The sequence below is a fragment of the Pagrus major genome, chromosome 9 (assembly GCF_040436345.1).
Source record: "Pagrus major chromosome 9, Pma_NU_1.0".
Classification (NCBI taxonomy): Eukaryota; Metazoa; Chordata; class Actinopteri; order Spariformes; family Sparidae; genus Pagrus; species Pagrus major.
Genome location: NC_133223.1, coordinates 4,698,155 through 4,723,782, shown reverse-complemented (window position 1 = coordinate 4,723,782; position 25,628 = coordinate 4,698,155). Strand labels below are relative to the sequence as shown.

The window sequence follows — 25,628 nt, the reverse complement described above, 5'->3', positions numbered from 1 at the left end:
TAAAGAAGAGCAGTTCCAGTGGATTACTTTTCACTACATAAACCAACAGTGGCATCAAACAGCTACATTTTACCATAAACTAGATGCATTAGATTTGCTTTTAATCTCCCTGCAGATTTTTAGCAAATGTATTTTTGTTTGAAATACTAAATATCATAATAAAACAACAAAATGTTCAAAGGTCAAAGGTTGAATCATTTTTGAGGAAACAAATAAAATGTGTTCTGCTCTGAGTAACACTCCGGTGTCGTTTTCAGACTGTTCTCTCTACAAACTCTGCCTCTGACAGGTCAGGCACCATTAACTGAGCACACTGCCGAGTCAGAGCAGGTCAAAACACCCATTGGCGCCACCACACACACACACACACACACACACACACACACACACACACACACACACACACACACACACACACACACACACACACACACACACACACACACACACACACAGATTGCTCAATTAGCCCTCCTTTAGTCTGTGCCTCTCTTAACCCCGCAGCTACGCTTATAAGTCATTACACTCAGGGTCAAGTGTGATCCCTGTGCTTATCTGCATCAACAACTGGCAAGTGCAGGCGTTCTTCTGCACACACACATTCTACACACACACACACACACACACTCATTCAAACTCCACAGACCTCTGCTGAGTGTTGTGGGTAATAAAAAGTGATTTAGGGAGGGATTTGATTGAAGAGGCAATGCTGCCCTCATGTGCTCTACAATTTGTAATTACAAGTGGTTAAAAGAGATTATTTGTGGATGATTGGTAAATCCCCAACATAACTCACACTGCCCTCTCTTCTCAGAACGACGTCTCACAGAGAGGTTCACAAGCAGTCAAATAATATAGTTTACAGTTTACACCCTGACTGGACCCTCAGATCCTCATGCTAACTTACATGAGCTGACGCAGAATCACATGGACATCTGTTTAGTTAAGGTGATGTCCTGGTGAGTCCTCCTGAAACACATTAAGTTTTGTGTTTCATAAATCACATAACAGGATCAGTCTGACATAAGTGCTCGTCTTTTGAGAAGTTTTTCCCAGCTCATGCACAGACTTCCGCTTTGTGTGTTATTATGGCCTCAAAAGGTCTGAGTCTCCCTGGTCGTATTAGTGTGTAATAGCTGGAGGTGGAACAGTGAGATGTTTTATCTGAGCTGGATCACAAAGCTCCTCTTCTCCTCTCTGGAGCCTCTACAGTCTGAAAATGACTCCGGGATGTGTGGTGGGCTCGGGAGGAAACTCCCTTTACCACAACCCTGCTATCTCTGTGGGAGTTCATTATAAACACAGACTGGCCACACACATGAATGCACACACATACACACACACACATTGACACACATGCACACAAAATACACACATACTCATTCATAAGCACATATTCTATGTACAATACGCACACATGCAATACTGTGGGAGATTACTACACACACACTCACAGTGTGTGACGTGGTGGGCAGATGTGTACACCATTCACCACACTATAAACTAACCATCATGAATATGTTTCTGTGGACATCCCCTGCCCCACCCATGCAGACAGACTCCCCGACAACCCTCCACCCACAAGGTGTGGGATGTGTGTGTGTTTGTGTGTGTGTGTGTGTGTGTGTGTGTGTGTGTGTGTGTGTGTGTGTGTGTGTGTGTGTGTGTGTGTATGTGTCGGGGCCTAGGATAGAGTGGCGTGCCTGATGTCTGTGACACTGAACCACTGGTGTTCAGATGGCAGCTGTTACAGTAAAACAGACAGAGGAGTTAAGCCACTGAGGGGGTCACAGGGTCAGGACATGTTAGGGGCTGTGCTACTGTCACATGGACCACACACACACACACACACACACACATTTTTAGACTACACTTGTACACTTACATCATTTACATAATGCATTCTTTAGCTCTTGACCTTAAATCTGCATTAACAAAATATTTTTATGACAAATGCTAGTAACACTTTACAATACAGTATTACATTACTTACTTTAATGAGTGAAGAACAATCTAATAATTAGTAAATCCTAGTTCCTGAATAACTCTGATATAGTAGCCTAGACAATGATGAATAACTGCAGAAGAGACTTGCCCTTGAGGGTAATTAAAAGAGTAAGTAATTGCAAAGTTATAATAAGGTTAGGAGGGGCCACTTAGTAGCCTAGATAATTAATATGATGTGTCACTTTACTGTCAGTTAAGAAATCAGGATCCACATGCAAAACACTAAAGGCAGGTAGGTGGAAAACAAAACACATGCTTTACTAAACTGATGTAAATCTGAAGTCCAAAAAGCAAACAACAAAACCAACAAAACTAAATAGAGAAATAAAAAAACTAAATAAGGTACAAACCAAAGAAGCACTGGGAACACAGGCAGGAACACAAGGAACATGAGGAACACTGGAGACGCGGGATGGGCGTGTGGAAAACATAAAAGACAAACTGACAAAGAGTGACAAAGCGGGAACAACACAGGCTAACAAGACCTGGGGGAACAATCAGACTGGGCAGGTGCAAAGGACCACAGGAGGGGAACAGAACACTGGGAACACAGGTGAGAAGGAAGTACAAAGTAACATCAAGAGACAAGACACACACACACACGTGATGTAACTACAAAGTAAAAAAGGAAATCAACAAACCAAAAAGAACCCAAACCATGACAGTTAACTTGAAGGGGCACAAAAAAGAGCAAATAATGATTAAGTCATGTGTAATAAATTAGCGGTTACAAGTTTGTGCTGCTCATGGCCAATTCTATGTTAATCTGGAACAGCTCATGAAGAAAGTAGTTGTTATTTTGATTCACAGATACTAGAAATAGATGATGATGAGTTAGTAGATGATGAGTTACTAGAGCACAGACTGGGAGATACTATATAAGTGAATTTTCAGGTAATGATCAGTTGATAAATAGGCCTGCCTGTGACTTGACATATCGACAACTTTATCAACACAGGCGCCCCCCAGGGATGTGTGCTCTCCCCACTGCTCTTCTCCCTGTATACCAACGACTGCACCTCGAGAGACCCATCTGTCAAACTCCTGAAGTTTGCAGACGACACAACGGTCATCGGCCTCATCCGTGATGGTGACGAGTCTGCTTACAGACGGGAGGTGGAACAGCTGGCCCTCTGGTGTGGTCAGAACAGTTTGGAGCTGAACACGCTCAAAACTGTGGAGATGACAGTGGACTTCAGGAGTAGCCCCCCTATACTGTCCCCCATCACCATTTTAAATAACTCCGTGTCTGCTGTGGAAACCTTCAGGTTTCTGGGATCTTCCATCTCCCAGGACCTAAAGTGGTCTCTCCACATAGACTCCATAATCAAAAAGGCCCAGCAGAGGATGTACTTCCTGCGTCAGCTCAGGAAGTTCAACCTGCCCCAGGAGCTGCTGATCCAGTTCTACACAGCAATAGTTCAGTCTGTTCTCTGCACCTCCATCACCGTCTGGTTTGGATCAGCCACCAAACAGGACAGGAAAAGACTGACACGGACAATAAGGTCTGCAGAAAAAATCATTGGTGCTAAACTGCCCACCATCCAGGCCCTATGCTCATCCAGAGTCAGGAAACGGGCAGGAAACATCTCTGCAGACCCATCACACCCTGGACACAATCTGTTCGAACTTCTCCCCTCCGGCAGGCGCTACAGAACACTGTTCGCCAAAACAACCAGACATAAGAACAGTTTCTTCCCCCAGGCCGTCGCACTGATGAACACTTGATCAGTCACCCAGTGTCAGTAACCCCCCTGACTCCAAAACCATCCACTCATAGTCTTTACATTCACAGACCAAATTGCACTTTATATGTATATATATATATATATATATTTCTACCTGTACATAATTGAACAACATATATCCACACTGTAAATAATATAATATAAATATACTTAAATATATATTTATATATTTATAATAGTCCGGACTTCTGAACACCTTTTAACTCACTGTTCTTTGTTGTTCTTGTTCCTTCTAGTTGAATGTTGTTATGTTTGTTTATGTTCATGTCTATGTCTATGTACATTGTGTGCGAAGAAAAAACCAAGTCAAATTCCTTGTTTGTGTTTCACATACTTGGCCAATAAAGCTGATTCTGATTCTGATTCTGAACTTTTTGTTTGAGTTGCTCCTGATTAACAGTGAATCAGCCACTGAGCAGCACACTGCTGCTCAGTGGCTGATTCACTGTTAATCAGGGTATGTGAAACACAAACAAGGAATTTGACTTGGTTTTTTCTTCGCACACAATGTACATAGACATAGAGACAATTCACCCCCGAATCAACAACATATATTATTTCTTTTATCTGTCATCAAACCGCCATTGCTATAAGTTGACAATGTACGTTTTTACAAATCACAGATATGTTACTTAAGTTCTTTAGGCTTGATGTTCAGTTTTGTGTTGTGAATACACTGCTCTTAAGATCTTAAGATGCCAAAAAAATACATTTGAAAACCTCAACAGCAGTATCCCTTTACAGAAATCATGACCTGGTTACTAAAGATAATCCACAGACCTTGTTGAGTTCATGTAGGAACTATAGTTTTTCCAGACCACAGTGCAGAAGGAAGAGTGCATCTTTATTAATGGACGAGAGGATAGCTAACTAAGCTAGCTAACGTTACAGCTCAGCTGAGGAGGAGTAGATGCATATGGTACAGTTGGCACGTGTAGTTTTGTAGAAAGAAATAGTTCCTACATGAAAGTGCTCACATCAAGGCCAGATTATCTTCAGCAGGTCATGATTTCTGGAAAGACAGTTTTGAAATGTTTATTTTTTTTTTTTAAGCTTTAAGCACCACAAGCCAGCTTCCATTATATTTAAGAGAAGGCAGACATCACTATTTTGTATTCTAATCCTAAAAACAATTACCATATCACATTGGATTTCCCCTCTATTGAGTGTTTCAGCATCTTTTACCTCATTGTTTGGGTTTTTTGGCCCACAAATTGCAGTTTTAGTTTTAGTAACCTCGATTTCAGCCATATTGCAGGCAGCAAAAAAGCTCAGATGAACCCATGTCATGGCAAATGCCTAGCACCAAACAGTAGACAGACAACGCTTGGGACCAGCTAGTTAACTTAGTGGATCAGTTAAGATTTATAGAGACAGATATTCCCTTAAGTAGTTGATGAGTTGATGATTTTGAGAGTCAAAATCTGCCTTACATTCATCAAGTAGCCAGAGACTGAGCCCCAAATGAATGATCATGTTGCTCAATGTCTGCTGGATGTGTATACAGGCATTTAACATAGGCTGTATGAGGTGACAATTTCCACCCGAAGTGGCTAAAATAATAATAAAAAAATTGCATTAATGGAAACCCGGTCATTTAATTGTCATCCTACACCACAGGGTAGTACAACAAAGTGTAAGTTGTTGTACCTTTATGCTACACAAGAAATAAATATTCATGGTGGATGTGGCGAGGATGAGTTCAGGAGTCTCAGCCTGAGAATGAAGCTGCTCTGTAGTCTGGTGGTATGGCAGTGGAGACTTCTGTATCTTTTATCAGACTGTGGCTGTGGTGGGTGTTGTCTTTTGTCTTTATCTTGAGCTCCGTGCAGACGTCTCACTTCACTGATATCACTGATGCTCTGTACATGGGAACCAGTGATGTTCTGGGTGGGTTCAATCACCAAAACTATTTCACCAACCTACCTACAGGTTTTCAGCTCCGAACAATGACCTTATCAAATGATGTCCCTGATCTGCTCACCACAAACTATGGGGCATTTGTATTGTTTTTCATTTTGTGTTTCACTGGCTTAGCACTGTACATACAGTACATTCATATACTATTACAGATAGACTTAATCTAATTCAACAAATTAGTTAATCATTCAAATATATGCACCAATAGAAATATTTTTAAGAGACTATAATACAGGAAAAAAGATGCTTAGGGTAATTTATAATTATCAAATTGCCAGTGATGTTTACTGTCATTTTAGACAATAATATAGTTTAAAGTTAAACTGTAAAATATCTCTCATATCTGCATGTCTACATGATCCAGATGCCAGTTGGATCCATATTGAGTGTAACCTGACAACTGAAATTGTCCCCGCCATCTCTCCCAACACTCATTCCCTTCCAACAGCAGCATCACTCCTTGGACATCAGCCTTACTTAACTCATGGCCATTAACTAGACTTTGATGTCATCTGCTGGTGAATTTTGGTATGACAGCTCATCAGAATTTGTAGAAATCTTTATTTATAGTCAGTCAAAAGTACATTATCCCCTTGGACACTCATTAAAAATGGCCAAATAATTCACATTTAAGGCCATGACGCTTTCATAAAATTTGGAGGCAGCGTTACAGTCGACAGTAAAAACAGAGGGAAGGGAAATCCTAAAAACACATTATAAACCAAACCAGCCATCAGTACCTGCAAAGTAAACTGTGGCCAGTCTGGAAGAGCAATACCCAACAGGGATGCTTACACTTCATGGTCTGAAGTCCCTTTGAGTTGCAGTGCCCAGATGGGGAGAGCGTCAGAGGTGTGTGAAAAAAGACTTGTCTACAGTGGTGCTGGAGGATGTGCAACCTGCCCCTATTCCTCCACAACAATAAAACTTCACTGTTGAAGAGGTCAACTCTTGCCACAGTGAACGTTGGGGCTGTGCAACGCAGACAGTTCTCCTGTCTCAGAGTGTCAAATGCAAACAGTGAAGTAAGAACCAACATAAATTAGGAAAACTAAAACACAACAAACAGATGAGCTTTGTTCCTCCCTATTTACAAAGCATTACTGAACAGGGATCTGACCAGAGAAAGAAAAGTTTATCACTCAACAGGTGGAGCTGGTACATTCAGAAAACAAACAGCATAACATCTTCTGGTCTTGCACAGGTTGAAAGTTATTAAAAAATTAGCAGGGAATTTCTTCGTCTTTATCCGTCCAGTTTTCTCAGCAGCTCAGTAAATGTCAGACTGTCTTCTCCAGAAAGGTACAGTTGTCGACAAACTAGCAGACAGCGTTCGTTTGTGAATTTGATTTTAAAAATTAACAAAAGGCTGTATTACAATATAGGGTTGGGACAAAAAAGAACAAAGACATGGCATTCTTTCCATTTATACACTTCAAATAAAACATCTGCGACTGTGCCACTGCAATAAAAAGTAATTGGATTCAAGCCATCCTGAGAACAATCTGAAAATAATAAATACACCCTGGCCAAAATTACAGAGCATCCTCCTGATGACTGAAGATGTATGTGTGTGTTTGTGTGGCAAAGAACTCAGTCCAGGCTGTGTCTGCTAGTGTTAGTATCCTTGTAGTCCATTGTAAACCTTCTGTACAGAGCCCTGCTTCAGAAGACTCCGAATACCTGCAGTGACAGAACGACAGCTGTTAACAACAGCAACATATAACCACATGTTTCAAGTGTACTTTATTTATTTTTTAATGACATTTTCAATAATTTAGTATGTACACACCATAACTAAGGCGGCAACTAATTATTTTTTATCATTATTAATGAATTAAATGATTCTAATTTATGAATGAACTTTTTTTAAAACCTGACAACTGCTCATCACAGGTGCCCATGTGCCTGAACATGTCAAAACTCCCAAAAGGTTCATTAATGATTTAAATCAGAGAGAAGCAGCAAAGGCTCACATTTGAGAAGCTAGAAACCTACATTTTTTGGCTTTTCTCTAAAGAACAACTTAAAGCTGATGTAAGTGATATGTCTTTATTAAATGTGTTAAATATTAAATAGCTCTATATTCCAACAGTAATCACTGTAATAGAGTGTCTGATCAGTAACCAGTAAACATGTCTCTCCTCCTCCTCCTGCTTATGCAGTACAAGACAAAAATCAATTTTCTGGTATCCCTGCCTACTTTATCCAATCAGGACAGAGAACTCCAAAAAGAGGCGGTCCCGTCTGCTCGTGAAACAAGCTGTTTGCTGCTATGACTGGAGATTACCGCTCTGCATACATGTGGCGACATACAGAGGAGGGAGGGGATTACTTACTGCAAAACAGACAGGAAGTTATCTAAAATGACAACAACGCTTACGGCAGCTTCAAAAACATTTATCAATATTTAAATTACTGATAAACAGCCCATTACCTTCACCTTTTTCAAACGCTGATGCAAACACATTTCCAAAGAACTAACCATATTGCTACTTCATGTTATCTAAGTGAGTAAGAAAGTCTCAGAATTTACTTCATAAATAAATCAAAATTAACACATTACATTTGCTACTAGTGTTTGTCACTGGTGAACTCCAGAAATGTTGTAGTGTACAGATGAGTAATCCTGACTTTTAGGCACTAGTATGGGTCAAGCTTTTGATCACGGGACTTTTTATTTTAAATAACGCAGGCATCTGCCTGGTAAATGCCCGTGTCTTTCAAACTGTTGGCGTTTCACTTAAAAGTAATTCATGAAGTAAAGTTGCTTTGCCCAAAACAGATCCTGTCAGGACCGATGTCCCAGGATGTCCTTCAACACTTCCTTCATCCTCACCATCTTTCTGCTGTTCGTCGAGCTGTGTCTGAGGAAACTCTACATCGAAGGTGATGATGAGGGAACCTCGGATGTTGATGTTGTCAAAGTTTGGCAGGCCCTCTCCTTTCTTCCACATTCGAGCACCAGGCTTAGTGATCTTATCTCTCACTATATGGACCTGTCAGGCAAAGACAGATGCAACCATTCAATTTAACTGTCAATCCCATACTTCTCTTTTCTTTTTAGTTTAATAATATTAAATATTAAATATGAAACTTTAAATCGTCTTTTAAGAACTTCTAATAGTCTGAGGTATGAAACGGTCACACTAGGACAGCTCTGTAAAAATACTAAGTATGTACAGAACCTTGTGTCCGTCCAAATGTACAATGTCCATCTCAAAGCCGACCAGTGCCTCCACCAGGGAGATGGTGACATTTGTGTACAGATCATCTCCTCTGCGCTCAAACACAGGATGTCTAAAGACAAAAAATACAAATAAAAATCACCACATCACATTAATATGCCACCAATCTCATATCTGTGTCAGGTATATTGTTGCACACCACAGAAGAAGTTTCACAGTAAATAAAGCTTATTCATACTTTAACACTTTGATGCGGAAGCGTAGATCTCCAGGTTCGCCATCGATGTGAGGTTCCCCTGTGGTCACACATAAGATGTTAACACAACAGATAAAATTTGGAAAACAAAAATACTTCATATTAAGCTTCAGGTAGATTTACCTTCTCCAATGAAAGGGTACTCCATTTCATCTCTCACTCCCTGTTCAATTTCTACCTCCAAGGTCCTCTCTTCATTTACCAGCCTGTGGTTAAGATAGAAAACAGGTGTTGTGATATTCAGTTTGTGCAAACCCTTTCCTAAATGTAATTACACGTCTAATATACCTCTTAGTTACCTAGCTAGCCTGTTTTTTTTTTATTTATTTTTTTTATATTTTTCAATACCATTTATATCAGTGAGGTTAGGCTAAAAAACAGAAACACATATATCCTCCAACATTTTAAAGTTGAAGCGATAGCCCTTTCTGTTTTGTAACTAAAGAGACCTGAGGACAGTCAATCCCATTCCCTAAATTTAACCCACAGTTGTGGTCAAACCAAGGAAACTAAACAAAGAAGGCTCATCACTATCTAACATTTTCAAATATTTATTTTGCATGCAAGTTACATTAATGTCATGCTAGATTTATGACGGACTGGAACTCCTATGCATGCGTTATTAACAGAACAGTTAGTAACAGAACAGAACAACATTAGTAAGTGAGCTAAACTGTGCTAATACCCTAACTAAATTAAGTCAGAGCCTGTTAACTGATGAAGGCGTTAGATAGACAACCACAGCAGGGGACCAACCTAATGGGATTACAGTCCAGACCAGAGTTGTTTTTAAATCAAGGCAGAGATTGCTTCAGTGTTTAAAGTATTTCTACATTTCTTATAGCCATGAATTGATCCTCTGTAATTTCATAGCTAAGAGGAGGTTTCTAAATGTTTCATTTGAAAACGTGATATTCCCAGCCATCATCCATGTTAAATAGCGAAAGAGAGGAAATAAAGAACACAGATTTTGTTCACACCATCTATTCACCCAAAACTCAATATTGTTAAATTTCATTTTAATTTGAATCACCATGAGCACTGTAAAGTATGCCTATAATCATCTTTGGATACCATTTGAAGATCAACAGCAAATAAACGATCATGCAAGTTTGGAAAAAAAAAAAAAAAAAAGGCAGTAGCTATTCTCTGAAGTGTGTTTTTTCATTTGGTAGAGGCATTTCTTCATCAAATGTCATGCAATGTAGTTACATTGGGTATTAGTGTGCTTCTCCATCTACGTATCTCCCATAGGCTTCAATAGAACTGGCACCACTAGAGCATTAGAATGTGAGTATCAGGATGAAATAACACTTCCATCTTTTTACATTGGTCAAGCTAAACAGACCCAAATACAAACAGAGCACACCCTCCCGAAGAATTGATGCACACTATGCTATTAAAACATATAACACAGACATACACAAACTTAAAAGAAATAGAAGGGGACCCTATCAGGCCCAATTAAAATGAATATAATTTGGACCAAGCTTGCTTCAATATCCTGGATCAGGTCTCTGGGAACTGAGAGGACCCCTTGAAATCAAGCACTTTAAATTATCCACAGTCTGTAAAATCAGTTACCATGATCAAGTGTGGGTGGAAATCATATTTTCAATTGTGATGTGTGTTCCCAGCATTATTGAGCATGCCAATGACAGTTGGTTTCACCACGAGCAGTGACTTACTTTACATTGGGACACTCATCGCACACCATTTCCTGAGTCATCTGGAAGCGTCCAGGTCCAAGCTGCGTCGTTCTCATTTCCTGTCTGCAGTTACACTTCCTCTTGCCAGGGGCTTCTTTAGCTACAGGCTTGTTACGTACAACCTTCACAAGAAAGTGGTTTTAGAAAAGATCATTAAATCAAAAGTACATGAGTAAAGCAGCAGAGAGTAAATCGGATGTTACAGTTTAATGGCTGCAAAACTTAGTTTGACAACTTCAGTGGAGTTGTAAGCAATTCCACTTTGTGGTATACATTTCAAATATGCATAATGAGTGCAGAGTTTTCATTGGCTGCATCCACATGTCCGTATTTCACTGTTCTTACAGACGTAACGGCACGTTTGCTTTCATCCAGTCCGGAAAGGCCCTCAAGTGGACTTTCTGCAGACGTCTAGTGAGTCCACTTTGGGTGCAGATGTCACCGGACTTCACTGATTTAATTGCCCACAATTCATTGCAATATGGAAATGACGTAAAACGTTTATGAATGTGTAAACAATTACTTTATGGAAACGATACTTGAATCATGTAGACTAGAAATAATATTCAACCACATCATGATACAGAAATATTTCTAAGTATAGGCTATAGAGGTAATCACATGCATTTTATCAATGTAGTCTAGGGATGTCCATCAGTGGCTCATATTAGCCTTGTGGTCTCATGCCCTCACGGACCTGACTTATTGACAGTGAACACGTCACAGTACATGCAACTGAAGTCCGGTGGCTGGAGAGTTGGATGCAGCCATTGAGAGAGTTTTCTTCTCACCTCTACAAAGTTCCCAGAGTACACTTCTTCAAGCGTGACCTCCAGGTCTAGTATGATGTCATTTCCTCTGGGGATGTTCCTGTCCTGCTGCTGTCGGTTGCCACCAAACATGAACCCAAAGTCACCAAAGAAGCTTCAAAAGAAGGACAGAGTAAGAGGATTAATAGCATGAGTACACTTTTCTTTTTAATTACAGACATATACAAACACACAATTTAATCTCTGATATTATTTAGCATCATTCTATTTCTAAAAATACTTATAATGGATTGCCAGTACATTTTTATATCCATGTTTTTTGGGGCATGCTTGTAGCAAATATCCCAAAACAATCTCAATCTATTAGACCAATTCCCCTAGCTTTTTAAAAAACAAAAACAAAAACAAACATAAAACAACCACATTTGTTTTCAGACTCAGTCTCACATTGACGCTAGGATACCATGAAGGTATACAATTGACATTATCATACCATGTGCATTTTAGGGATGTGACAATATGACATTTTATCACAGGTTGTGATAAAAACCCAGGATTATAAGTTATATAATCGTAAATCAGGGTAAACGTGAATATCCTCACACAAGTGACTAGAAAAACCTGTCTCTTGATTAAGTACAATCGAATATTGATTTTATGAATTATTTTGAAATGCCACATCTTTCCAGTGATCCCAAAATACCATGCCGAGGCAGCCTTGTACCGTTTAAATATCATACTGATGCAACCCTGACCCACACAGTCAGCATGACCTAATACTCAGTTCCACAGGACACAATGACAGAAGGTTGATATGAACTATGTCTTTGGTTAGAAAAGTAGCGCCTGTGGAAACTGGTTACAGTGGTTATGGTTTCAGATAATACATGCCAACACAATTTTTCAATGTTGTGATCACCACAAACAAAATTATATTCACCTCAATTGTACAGAGGTGGAAGCAGCAAAAATGACCAAACGATCTGAATGGCTGGATAGTACTAGGGTAGAGTGGAAACTTGTTTTTGTCTTTTGGGTGGAGCAGCCCTTTAAGTTGAGCCTACTGATCTCACATTAGCCTTCTAGCTGCATAAAGAACATATGCAATTATTTTTTTATTTTTTATTAATCATCCTGTGATTATGAAACCAACCTGGAGAAGATATCATTGTGTGAGCCGTGGTGACCCTCTTTGAGTCCATCTTCTCCATAAGCGTCATACTGTTTCCTTTTCTCCTCATCTGAGAGCACCTACAAATAAACAAGCGGCCAGTCACAGGACAACTCATTTCTACATTGTTTAAGTCACATTTCACACAGGTGTGCAACCAATAATACAAACACCTTGTCAATACAATGTAAACAAATACAACTACATTACAAGAAAGAAACACACACACCATCAATGCGTCTATTACATAGTCTGAACAGAACGTCAATATACCAATGTACTAACAAAAAATTTGGCATACTGAATCACTCACTGTATATTAAATTACACGTTTGTCATTGTTAAGGGCAATGTGAAAATTTGATACGGAGACACCTGCAGCTCTTATCTGAAATCACTCCCACTTCTCAGCGTCTGATTTTCCTGAATGCCAGCTGTGCTGCATAACAGCCAATCAGATGCAGCCACACGGTATAGTCAACCAATCACGATGAGCGTAGCGTTTCCAACAACAACCAAATAGCCAGCGTACAAAGACTTTTGTATCGGTGCCTCTGGTGCTTCCGCAGACAATCGCACACATATTTCCATATTTTCTACAGTATGATTTCCTAACAGTTATATAAATACAACTGTATTTTAAGTCAAAAGAAGTTAACTTCGCCTCTCCTCAGCCATCACTGACATCAGGCACACAATAATAGCAATACACCCACCTCATAAGCTGCCCCCAAGTCTGCAAATTTGTCTTGAGCTTTTGGATCGTCTTGGTTTCTGTCGGGGTGTAGCTGGAGAGCCAGCTTTCTGTAGGCTTTCTTGATGTCCCTGATTGATGCACTCTTGGTCACCCCCAAGATCTTATAGAAATCTCGCCTACAAGAGTGGGGGAGGTAACAGAGGTTATAGACGACACAGAGGCACACAGCAAGAGCAAAATGTATAAGACAAAAAAAGCTGTAGCTAAATAACACGGCTGGTACTTAACAGAGTGAATAACGCTATTTAAACAGCCGGCTAGCTAGCTAGCTTCAGTCACCAGGAAGAAAGCCGGTTCAGTTTCCCTGGTATGAAAGCTAGCTCCTAGCTAGCTAAGCTATCATACTAATCACCCAGAAATGGCAGTTACAGTAATGAGAGGCGGTCGCTGAATGTAAACGTTTAGCTAGACAACACGCAACACAACAAATACTTATTAGCAAGTTAGCTCAGTGTGACAGCCTACTTCAGTACACTCCACACATGTAGAAGAGGTCTAGACCAATCACAGTGAAACATGTGTACCACCTGGCGATGCTGTTTCACCGCTGTGCGAGTAATGTACTCTCCCAGAACAGGCGACTTACCCCGCAAGCACCGCCGTGGTAATATACAGAAGCAGGCAGCATACATTGCACAGATTCATCCCTTTGGCAGCCATAGATCCCAGTATTTCTTAAGGAGGTAGCTGAAGAAGAGCCGGCTTTTGAAGGTTGGATCCCGCTGCCAGTCACAAGCCTCCTTCCTCCTGTCAGCGAAAGCCCGCCCACTGGATGTCGGGATATCCGCCTCTCAGTCAAAGCCCCGCCCAACATTAAAGAAACATTTCTCATTCTTCGTCTACTACAGCATCTGGTATTTCAAACAATAATGGACACTGGTTTTCTCGGAAGTGTTTAAAATGTACGTATGGATTCAATTACAGCAAAAATATTTTTTCTTACAGTATGGAAACCAAACGTGGTTCTCATAGTGCAAGCTAAAGCGCGCCCCCGCGAGCTGCGCGCAACAGATGTCAGTTCAGGTCTGTTCGACAGAGAGGAGGGCGCCAAATAGGAAGGACGGCAGATGTGCGTCTGACTCCGGGGTCTGCCTCTAATCACAACAAACCGCATCAACGGGAAGACTCGTTCTTATCTGTACTTTCACGTATGAGTAACTGGACCCATCGACACGGAGTATTGCTTTTGCCTGGACGAAGACAAAGGCTGAAAGTAAGGGCAAAGACACAGTTGTCTCCCATCCTTCTGTCCCTTGCTAGGCTTGCTAGCTAACTGTAGCTAGCTGGCGAGCCCTAGTTTGGTGAAGTTAACTTTGAGAAAAACAACAGTTCAGCCAGTCCTACAGCTATCAAACTGCTTTTCAAGGTTCCGTCATAACAAGAAATGAGTTATGTGCATATTTATGTTCTGTCTTACTGGGTTAGTTTTAGCTAAGAGTCAGCTTGGTTAGCGTGCCAAAGTTATCATTTTGCAAAGTCAGGTGTTGATGGCATGAGCAGACTGGCTGCCAGTTGTCATGGGAGCGTCACAGGGGCGCTGCAGGAGGTGTCTGCCACCGTGTTAAATGAACGACATACAAACACCTATTTTCAAACGGCCATCATGTCATCTTACCATCATGTTGGTGCACTTGTATGGTCAGTCCGTGGGCTGTACATAAAGATAAATATGAGCAAGCCTCACTACAGCTCGTTGTTAAGAAAATTAATAGTTAATGCAATAATTGCTCTGTAATGTCATGTGATTCAAAAGTTTAAATTACAACTGACATGTATACTGTACTCACGTAAACTGCTTTCTTATGGTGTGAAATCCAAACATACCAGTGTATCATGTGTCTGACATGTTTCTTGTTTCCTTTGTCTTTAAGGATGGAGGCAGACAGGGTGAGCATATGGCCACGCATGGAACCCTTCTTACTGGGTGCCCTGCAGGTAAATATACGCTCCCAATCAATTAAATATATTGACATCATCCAGTGGATGCAAATGTTGTAAAATAACTGGAGTTAATGCCATTTTAGGTGGCTCCCCCCTCCAAGCTCAGCCTGCACTATCTTCGCAAGATGGCGAGCTACGTCCGAACACGGGATGGCTGCTTCCCCATTTTGGGCTGGCCCATGTGGAGACATATCGCCTGTGGAAAGCTCCAGCTCCCAGAAGACCTCGCATGGCTCTACTTTGAGACTTTTGACTTACTTACTGGCCACACTCCAGAGGAGAGGCTGGAGTGGGCAGAGTGTCTTTCCCAGTGCTCTTCAAAAACTGAGCTTGAACAACAAAGGAACAAGGTAAAAAAAATGACAGGGGTGGAGTACATCTAGTTACAATTACTTGTCCAAAGGCCTCAATTTATCTCAGAATGTAATACTATCTTGTCTTGTCGCTTAGCTGTTTTGTATTATGTCTGACTCTTTCTCAAAGGTGTGTTGCTCATTGTATTGTTGCATTTTGCCCCAGGCAGAGGTGTATGTTGTTGTAGCCCTGCTCTTAACTATGAGGAGGAGCTACACATTGATATGCACCTTTGTTTCTTTTTCTCCTGTTCATTTCAGTTGTCTGTGGACACACTGCAGTTCCTCCTCTTCCTCTACATCCAGCAGCTGAACCGTGTGTCTCTGCGTACCTCTCTGATTGGTGAAGAGTGGCCCAGTCATCGTACTCGTTCGCCCTCTCCATCAGACCGAGAGGCCAAGACTAGCTCTCAGAACAAGGTCACTGTAACTGTGAACTACAAAAGACAGGCTGATAACATCAATAATGTCTCTTCAAGACGAGCCACTCACAGTTCTTTTGTTGTTTCTGTTTGGATCAGCAGAACTGGGATGACCAGGCCCACCTGTCATTTGTACAAAGTCACCTAGCTGAGATTCTGGAGCTGCTGGTGGAGCCAGGCCAACTGTCACAGTCTGGTCAGGCCCTTAGAGATTGCCAGGTATGTGGACACATCCTGCGACAACAGCAACAGACTTCATAATAAAAATGTATCAAATGACAATGTGAAGGGTGTCGTTCATAGAGATGAACTTGCAGAGAATTTCATCTGAATCTGCAGCTCCCCTCGGCTTTACAGAGCTTTATAAAGAGTTTCAGCTCATTGTTTAGCTGTCCGGCTCAACTTAACTGTTCTGGTTCACCCTTATTTCTCATAGTGTTGTTTTTGGCTGCAGCGGGCAAAAACTTAAAAAACCCACTGTACACGACCTGCTCAGAACGTAATAGAAGTGACGGTGTTATGTTGTGGTTTCTTTCTTGTGACAAACGTACTTACTGTAAGTCGCTTTGGACAAAAGCGTCTGCTAAATGCTCTAAATGTAAATGTAAATGTAGAAGGCAGACTCAATAAGGGATGGGACATTAAAGGATTTTATTGTGGATTGCGATAATAACACATAAGCAAAATTAAAAACATTAGTGGATCATGGTGAATTTCTATTACTAAGATAATCATAAATCGGGATAATCACGAATATCTTTGACACTAGTGACAAGAAAAATCTTTGCTTACAGAATAGTATGTTTTGCAGCTACATTCACCTGTGCTTTTTTAAAAATTCGACTGAAATGAACCTCTAAAAGAAATAACCATTCCCATCAAAAGATGCACTGTAGCTGATTCTTCAGTTGTGTTTTGCCAGATATCCCTGGAGGCGGTGCGCAGCTTGGGCCTGCTCCTGGAGGGTTCAGTTTGTCATGGCAGAGCTGTCCAGCCTATCCACAGGCTGCTGACCAAAGGTCCACTCCAGACACAAGCTGGCTACTCCACACTGACCCACTCTTTCCCCCTGCACAAGCTACTGTCGTGCCTCCAGCAGAGCCTCACACTCAACCCCTTTGGGATAACTGCCTGCCTGCGCTCAGGCAAGAAGCTAGCCTGGGCTCAACAAGGTATCTAAAATGTTCTTAAATCAGGTTTTATATTGCAGTTTCTTAGAAGTCTGTACCATAGTTTTAGAACATTGTCTCTGAGGGGAAATAATTAAAAGTCAGGAATACAGTGTTGTAAAGGTGTGGTGTGTGTGTGTGTGTTTTAAGTGCTCCTTTACAGTCATCATCATTTCTTTGACTGTCGACTTGTTTTCTCTGCATTACAGTAGAGGGGGCCATGAAGAGAGCTAAAATAGCCCGAAACACACACATGGCTCCACCAGGCAGTAAGATGGTGCTGATGTCGCAAGTGTTCAAACAGACCCTGGCTAAAACCTCAGACAAGCTGACTGGTGCCAACATCAAAATCCACAGATGCTCGGATGCCTTCATATACCTTCTGTCACCTCTAAGGTGAGATTAACTTCCATTTGGGCTGCATGAGAAGGGACTAAAAATCATATTGTGTTTATTTTGGCAGATATTGCAATATGATTCATGATTAGTGGGAATGATTATTTTTGCATCAAAATTTTCATTTTCACTGAAAAAAACATTGAAATGATGATGATGATGTGACATGTGTTGGGGTCTGTACCAAACAAGCATGTTCCCTTACATCTGGAGAACAAGAGTTGTACGTTGTAGGTAGGTTGTGTGATTTGGATATTGCTGACTGGGCCTTATTGTGATTCTGATAACATTTCTATTAGTTGTGCCGCCCTAGCTACCATTAATATATGTTGTGTTATGGACTATTTGGGACACAGTTCATCAGTCATGTTTTTTTGTTGCGTCTGCTTCTTCAGATCAGTCAGTGTGGACAAATGCCGGGACAGCACTGTGGTTCTAGGTCCTGTTGAGACCAGCGTCCACATCCACAGCTGTCAGAACGTGCGGGTGGTGTGTGTGGCTGGCAGGATCGCTGTCGGAGCCTCCTCATGTTGCACTATTCACGTCTTGACGCCCACCCGCCCCTTGCTCCTACCTGGAAACACAGACATTACACTGGGGCCTTTCCACACATTTTACCCCTCCATGGAGGATCATATGGCCAGTGTGGGGCTGGCAGTAGTCCCCAGTGCCTGGGATCGACCCTTGCTTCTGGGGACCGAGGGCCTCGTCAACACCTCTCTCAACGCATCGTCCAACCCAGACACTGTCTGCTACCGCCTGCTGCCCCCAGCTGAGTTTCACACACTGGTTGTGCCTTTCCAGATGGAGGGTGACACATGTGAGGTGCCTGGGGGATTACCTCCTCCATATCAGGCAGCACTTGATGAAAAGGAGAAGAGGATACAGAAGTGGCAGAAGACTGTGATGGAGGCCCGGCTAAACAAGTGAGTGGCAGTCAGGTCTTCATCTCTCTGTTATTAAAGGGTAACTCCGCCAACTTTGTACATTAAAGTGTGTTTAAAGGTCTTGGAGTACTACTGCATACGTGAAAAAAGTAGCGTAAAGCCTTGTGTGGCTCCAGAGCATGTAATCTGATAAATTGCCTCCAGTGATCTCACTAGCAGTTGCATTATAGGTAATGTATGCACAAGGTTTTGAAATGCAGTCCACTGGTCTAGCATTGTACTACTATAACACTGTTGGACTCATTATGGACAGTTTAAAAAAAAAAGATCAAAATCGATTCAGCAGAACCAGAGATATCACCTCCACACATTCTTCTTCCTTCTCAAAACCTGGTGCCTACATTACCCAAAATGCAGCGTAGCCACTAAGTGACATCACTAGCGGCAATTTAGCAGATTACAAGCAGCTTCCTCTGGAGCCACAAAAGGCTTGATACTACTTTTATCACATACGCAGTCTCACTCCCCAAGACTTGTAAATTGTAAAATTGGTGAAGTTACTTTTAAAAAAAAAATTAGATATATCTGATAGTAATTTAACAATCGGTCATCTATGCATGTATGTAAATGATTTTTTTTTATTCCATTGTCCAGTGTGCTATTTTAATTAGTGGAAGGTGATAATGGAACAGCCATTCCAAAAATCAATAAGAATGTGAGTTAGCTACTCTGCTAGTGGGATATTATGGAGTTCAATGATGGCATTGGTGTCACAAAACTTGCTTGAGGGGCTCTGCACTTTATGTGACCCTGACAGCACAGGGAACAACAGGGAAATCATCATAGGATGCCATTTCATGAGGGAAAGAGCCTGATTGATTTCTATATTACAGTGTTTTTACACTAATCTCTCCCACCTCCGGTTTCTTTCCTCCTCTTTCTTGTTTTCTCATTTTTCTGTTGTAACTGATTTCTCATTTATGTTCTCCAGGGAGCAGAAGCAGCAGTTTAAGGAGTTGGTGGAGGTCAAATTCCATGAGTGGCTCCTGGAAACGGGGCACAGGCAGGAACTTGACAGCCTTATTCCACCCACGATAGCCTCCTCAAAGTACTCCAATGGGCCTGCGATGGACATGCCCCAAGTTAATGATGCCAAACATGTGAGGACTGGGCGGGCAGTTGGACAGTCACCTATGGCTTGTTGAGTTGTTAGGATAGTCTTGTTTGGGTCATAGCCAGCAGGATAATTGTACCTGTAAATTAGGGTAGCATAACAGAATGCACATCCAGGCTCCATATGGTCTTACTGATATTTGGAGCTCCCGTAAGTTCATTACTATGTTAGCTGCCAGTATTATTGTGCAGTATGGTCATGGTTATTTGCACCTTAATCTGTCAAGTCTGTTGATGCAGCTTTTATAGCAACTTATGTCCCTCTCATTCTTGAGTGGAAGGCTGGTATGGGCTGCATTTTAAGTTCCTCTTAACAAAAGGCAGCTAAATCCTTAACCTGTCTCAGCCAAGTAGGGAGTGGATTGGCATGTTGTAAAACAACATCCCAAGCAACACTGTTTTGAGGGGAGCTGTAGACTGAAATAAACATAGCATCTGTGAAGACACCACAGACGTTTAAAGGGACATTGTGAGAGAGCCTAGTTTTTGGTTTACTGCTGAACGTCATCTTTTGGAGACAGAAAATCTAAATTTGGTTAAAGGCAGTGGGTGCAGCTGAGGAGGAATAAAGACAAGGTACTGATGGAATGTGACAGTCAGGCAGACATGCCCTAAAATCTGTTCTCTTGAAGCATTAATAGATCTTTAATATGTAATCATTCCAAAACACCTACATTAAGACACAGTTTGAGAACTGAAAACTACCTACCACCCATTGTTCTTGTGTAAAAAAGTGATTTACTTTGTGTCTTGGAGTCAGCATGCAGCGACCATTAGAGGAACTTAAAGCACCTATGATTGGCTGCTGCTGAACTGAGGTCGGGTTCCTGGAGAACAATGACTGCTGTAAGCACTTTGGTTCTCTTCCATACAGTCCAGAGCAAGTGTCACCATTTCTTCTCAGTTGTGCTCACATATGTAACTACATGCTATTTTCTGTAAAAAAGTATATTTTAAGTAAGGGAAGTTGACACATGCATTTAAAGCTGGAGAATGTAGATGAATGATTTAGCACTTTGGGTATTAAAGACATGTTAGTGCGCCTACAGTAACTCAGGTCATAGAATTTCTTGTGTTAATAGAATGTTAAAAATAGCAATCAAGTTTTTTCTGAATGGAGGTAAAGAAAGAATATTAACATAATTTATTGTAGGTATGTTACTGCACCGTCCATCTGTCATATTGTATGTTCATAGGGTAAGTCAACAATAGCTACCCTGCTGTTCAGGGGCTCAGTCGTTCATGTGTGTTATATTTTTTTTTGCCACATCCCAATTATTGATATCACAGTAGGTGTTTTGCCAGCGGTCAAAAGGAAATATTTTCTCTGACAGTGACTGCAGTGTGGCCAGTACAAGTACAACATGAGCAGTGAAGCAGCAATTTTTGTTGTGGACTTATTATGAATTTCTTCAATAATATCTAAATAGCTGATTTGCTGTTTATTGTGCCAAATGTGGAAAAAATAACATTTGGTGAGTTTGCAGAATTGTGGCCAGATGTTGCCTAATGATCATTTTTGGATGAATTCACCCTTATGAATATGTATATTTTAGCATTATAATAAGATTATTTTTATTAAATCTACCCTGCCTACAGTACCATTTATAGCATTCCATACCTCCAAGTGTACTTCAGGCTATTAGCTTCCTGTTTGTACACTTTGGTTCATTACAATTTCCTCTTATTCACAGATAGGGAAACTCATTACAAACAACAGACCTGCATCACTTATGGGGAGTTAATAAGGAAAGATGGACTTGATAAAAAAAACAGTACTTTTAAAATGTTACATATTAGAGAACACTGTAAAAGTTTTCAAAATGCTGGGATGTGTCTTTTCATTTTCAAGATGGAAGTGATGACACTAAATGTCTTACTGCTGTTGCCTACCTTGAACACCTACCCTGTGATTTGAAGACACGCTCCTCTACCGGTACTATATGAAGAGCACAATATAGTTTTTGATCATTATCGTTAATAAATAAAGATTTTGACAGGATCACCTCCTGCATTTGTTTTGGATATTTTGATTCTGTCTCTTCAGTCCTTTGGAAACAGCATAATGTCCAGTTTTGGTATGATGGGAACCAGTTCATCTGAGTAATAAAGAAATACACTGAAATGCATCATTATTTACAAACTGTGCTATTTGTTGCATTTGTGATTATTCAACACTCAGTGGTGGAATGTGGTAAGTACAAGTACCATATTTAGGTAAACCTTCAAGTCAGATTTTATTTACATGACCCAAAATTACAAATCACATTGCCTCAGTGGGTTCTACAATCTTTACAATGTATTACATCCTCTATCCTTTGACCCTCGATTCAAGTGAGGAAAAAATCCTTAAAAAAACCCTTGTCACAGGGAAAATGCATATATATATATTGATTGAGTGACAAAATATCTGACACAAGTAGATTATATACAATATATGTGAAGAGCGTGGATCCAGAAGGATGAGTGAGCAGGCAGAGGTGTCACCGTGTGGTCCCCAAGCCACACGACCTCCTCTCCATCCCATCCCCGAGGGGGTCTTACAGTAAGAGGACGACAACTCAGATCCGGCATTTCTGTGAGGCCCGAGAGAGAGATTCCTGTGCAGCCTATGGTCCAACCTGAGTGAAAAAAGGAGTAGGAGGAGAAAACAGGGAGAGAGCCAGAGACACACATAGCTTGCAGCTTGAGGGAAACAAACAAAAATAGAAGTTGCAGAGTTTATCAGAAGTTTACAGATTGTTGTATTCCTTTTTGGCAGGACAAACACAAACTATAAATACTAAGTTTAAAAGATTCACTGACGGACTGATTCCTAGAAAAACGTGATAGTAACATTTGCAAAGGCTGAGCTCCTTCAGTTACTTGTATTTTACTTGAGTATTTCCATTAAAAGGTGTAATATGTAAGAATTGGATTCCTGTCAAATTCATACTTAAAAGAAATAGGGGACAGCATAACCGTTAACTGCTGCTAACTGTAGCTACTGTTAGCTACTTAGCTCTGTTAGCTGTGCAGTTAGCAGTCCAGCCTGGGAGCGAGGAGCAAAGGGGGAGTGTCTGTGTTTGCACTGCTAGCATGGGACCTTCGGACCAGAACGGGACAGGGCTAACTGGATGGTATGCTCATTTTAGTATCTCTGCAGCACAATACGTAGACGCCATTATGTCAAAACTGTTATTTCTTGACATTATGTTGATAAATTTAGTACATTTTTTAATGGTTTTTAACTAAAATTCTTACATATTGCACCTTTAATGTCACTGTATACCTCCACTTATTAGTCTACTACATTTTTTTGCAACTATATTTACAACTTGCTTTGCTCCACACCTTACATACAAAATGTAAATGACATAAAATACAATGCATATTTATAGACAACTCGTAAAACGCTGCTTGAAAATGAATGCATCAGCGATAATCTAATATTTGATAAAATATATGCAATTTATAACATGACAATATAACCAACGGGGGCCGTTTCCTGCAAGACTACTTCTAATACTAATATCTTATATTTCTGTACTTTCATTCAAGTGAGATTTTGAATGGAGGGCTTTTACTTGTAGTAGAGTATTTTTGTAGTGGGGTATTGCTACTTTGACTTGAATAAAGGGTCTGAATACTTCTCCCACCATTGAACACTGCTGTATCTGGATTCATCCATAAGGCAGAAATAAGTCATGAGTTGGCAGGTCCTCACCAGGTGGGGGCAAACTGGTGGAGCTGGCATGTGTAGCATGGTACGAGAGCTGGAGCGGGGGCTGGGCACTGAACCCAGCCAGTAGAGAAGTGGGGTCAATAGACGCTTATCATGCCCGGCCATTATGCCGTAATCCTTCCTCGCTTTTCTGGAAAAACTGAATAGCACTAGAATCACTGACTCAATTTTTGGATCTCATTTTCATGACAAAGCGATTGTTCCCCTATTGCCTCCACTGTTGCTGTTTATAATCGTGGTAAAGTGGGGATATAAAAGGGACTGGTGAGGGGCCAGTGCAACATCGAGACCTCAGGGGAACCATCACTTAACATCACCAAGGCTATCCCACACCTTATATCCAAGATGGGCAGGGTGAGTTAAGACAAAGTGGGACTAGCATGGACATAGAGTCAGCTAACACTGTGATACGTAGGTGAAGTATGAATGTGTGGGTTAAGGTCTCTCTGTGGGGATTATTGGGATTTGCACTTGCCTCACTTGCAGGTGAGGCAAGTGTTTTTTGCAGCACTAGGTGTTGATGGGTTTAGTCAGCTAGACGTTGAAGCTGCACATTGAGAGCATGACAAAAGAATGTTTCCCAAGGCTTTGCAATCTTAGAAAAAAATGGTGTAAAGTGTATCTTTGCTCAGGAAAATGTGACCTTTCTAAGGCTCACCCATGAGTAAATCTATCGCAGATGGTGTGAAATCTGGGTGGGAGCTAAGACTCCCATGTGTCGTCCCACAGATTGTCTTCTATGAGGACAAGAACTTCCAGGGCCGTCGCTATGAGTGCGATAGCGACTGCTCTGATTTCCACACCTACCTGAGCCGCTGCAACTCCATCCGGGTGGAGAGTGGAGCCTGGGTGGTGTACGAGAGGCCCAACTACATGGGTTACCAGTATGTCCTGACCAGGGGAGAGTACCCAGAGTACCAGCGTTGGATGGGCCTCAATGACCGCCTTAGCTCCTGCAAGATGATCCACTTTGTAAGTCAGCCATCGCCTGTGATCTTGTCTGCTGCTGATTCTTAGATCTATTTTTCTTTTCTTGAATGTGCTGCAGATCTCTTGATCAACCACTAACCTTTCCAAATATGACTCCTAGTAGGATTTTTCCTCAGCTGAGAAGCAGAGGAGCTAGACTTGGTGGGTTATAAACTCGAGTTTCATGAATCAGCCAGGAATTAGTTTAACTGAAAGCCTCAGTGAGTGCAGGGGAGAGCAAAACCAACTGATGGACATATCGAAGAGGTCATGCTATGGTGTTAATGTTAACACTGACTGCAGGGCATTTTCAATGTAGACCAATACCTGGGTCAGTCCATTTGTATGACTAGGCTTTGGTCCAACCGACCCACAGCCTGTAGGCAGATGCAGGGAAGCCACTCATACAAAAATCAATGTAGTTGGTACAAGCTGTGTGTACAGTTTTAAATGAGCAAACAGAATGCAAACAGTGAGGGATGGTGTTTGATGTAAGTCAGTTATCTAATTGATGTGGCACAATCAAAGGCTAGTGGTGCAGTATTACTAACATATTTTCCTTTTGTTAGATACAAATCTCATTTCCCTATATATCCCCCCTTCCCCTTTTCTCTGACCCCACATCCCATCCTTTCCCAACCCCCTGCACTAACTACCACCTCCACCCTTCATTCACCACTCTCCACCTGCTACCTCTTCACACCCATCTTCCATTTTAACCCCCTGGCATCTACTTCCATACCCCCACCGTCTCCCTCATTCCCTCCTGTCACCCTCCAGACCAGTGGGACACTGTACAAGATGCAGCTGTATGAGAAGGCAGAGTTCGGGGGTCAGGTCTTCGAGGCCACAGAGGACTGTCCCTCACTTCTGGAGAAGTTCCGCTGGAAAGAGGTCAACTCCTGCAAAGTCTTCGACGGCTGGTGGGTTTTCTACGAGCACCCTAACTACCGTGGGCGCCAGTACTTCCTGGAGAAGGGTGAATACCGCAAGCCTGGCGACTGGGGTGCCGTCAGTCCGACAGTCCAGTCCTTCAGGCGCTTCACTGAATGATTTAACCTCCATCCA

The 25,628-nt window shown here is 41.4% G+C and overlaps 3 protein-coding genes across 3 annotated transcripts; 2 read left to right on the top strand and 1 right to left on the bottom strand.

The window, feature by feature from the left end:
* Positions 1-6,216: 6,216 nt before the first annotated feature.
* dnajb11 (DnaJ heat shock protein family (Hsp40) member B11) lies at positions 6,217-14,296 on the bottom strand. The gene is made up of 10 exons (XM_073474023.1): positions 14,113-14,296; positions 13,486-13,642; positions 12,752-12,849; positions 11,620-11,752; positions 10,808-10,950; positions 9,243-9,325; positions 9,102-9,159; positions 8,864-8,975; positions 8,515-8,674; positions 6,217-7,358 (listed from the first exon to the last, which is right to left on the bottom strand). The coding sequence occupies exons 1-10, from the start codon at positions 14,184-14,186 to the stop codon at positions 7,294-7,296; spliced, it is 1,083 nt and encodes a 360-aa protein (XP_073330124.1). The 5' UTR covers positions 14,187-14,296; the 3' UTR covers positions 6,217-7,293.
* Positions 14,297-14,651: 355 nt separating this feature from the next.
* On the top strand, positions 14,652-21,892 carry tbccd1 (TBCC domain containing 1). Its single transcript, XM_073472986.1, has 9 exons — positions 14,652-14,739; positions 15,398-15,461; positions 15,551-15,817; positions 16,082-16,240; positions 16,345-16,461; positions 17,165-17,414; positions 17,621-17,807; positions 18,203-18,733; positions 19,686-21,892. Exons 2-9 carry the CDS (start codon positions 15,399-15,401, stop codon positions 19,897-19,899), a joined length of 1,788 nt encoding a protein of 595 aa, XP_073329087.1. The 5' UTR covers positions 14,652-14,739; position 15,398; the 3' UTR covers positions 19,900-21,892.
* Positions 21,893-23,933: 2,041 nt separating this feature from the next.
* crygs2 (crystallin, gamma S2) lies at positions 23,934-25,613 on the top strand. Its single transcript, XM_073473883.1, has 3 exons — positions 23,934-23,945; positions 24,321-24,563; positions 25,341-25,613. The coding sequence occupies exons 1-3, from the start codon at positions 23,937-23,939 to the stop codon at positions 25,611-25,613; spliced, it is 525 nt and encodes a 174-aa protein (XP_073329984.1). The 5' UTR covers positions 23,934-23,936.
* Positions 25,614-25,628: the final 15 nt, after the last annotated feature.

What these genes read in the sequence shown, in the direction of transcription:
- crygs2 (XM_073473883.1), top strand. An exon ending in CCTGCAAGATGATCCACTTT is followed by an intron (nt 24,564 to 25,340) that starts GTAAGTCAGCCA and finishes GTCACCCTCCAG; the next exon opens with ACCAGTGGGACACTGTACAA.
- tbccd1 (XM_073472986.1), top strand. Translation starts at nt 15,399, where the DNA reads ATGGAGGCAGACAGGGTGAGCATATGGCCACGCATGGAACCCTTCTTA. An exon ending in TCTTACTGGGTGCCCTGCAG is followed by an intron (nt 15,462 to 15,550) that starts GTAAATATACGC and finishes ATGCCATTTTAG; the next exon opens with GTGGCTCCCCCCTCCAAGCT. An exon ending in AGACTAGCTCTCAGAACAAG is followed by an intron (nt 16,241 to 16,344) that starts GTCACTGTAACT and finishes TTGGATCAGCAG; the next exon opens with AACTGGGATGACCAGGCCCA.
- dnajb11 (XM_073474023.1), bottom strand. Translation starts at nt 14,186, where the DNA reads ATGGCTGCCAAAGGGATGAATCTGTGCAATGTATGCTGCCTGCTTCTG. An exon ending in CACAATGATATCTTCTCCAG is followed by an intron (nt 11,753 to 12,751) that starts GTTGGTTTCATA and finishes CTTCTTTTGAAG; the next exon opens with CTTCTTTGGTGACTTTGGGT. An exon ending in GATGAGTGTCCCAATGTAAA is followed by an intron (nt 9,326 to 10,807) that starts GTAAGTCACTGC and finishes TCTTAACCACAG; the next exon opens with GCTGGTAAATGAAGAGAGGA.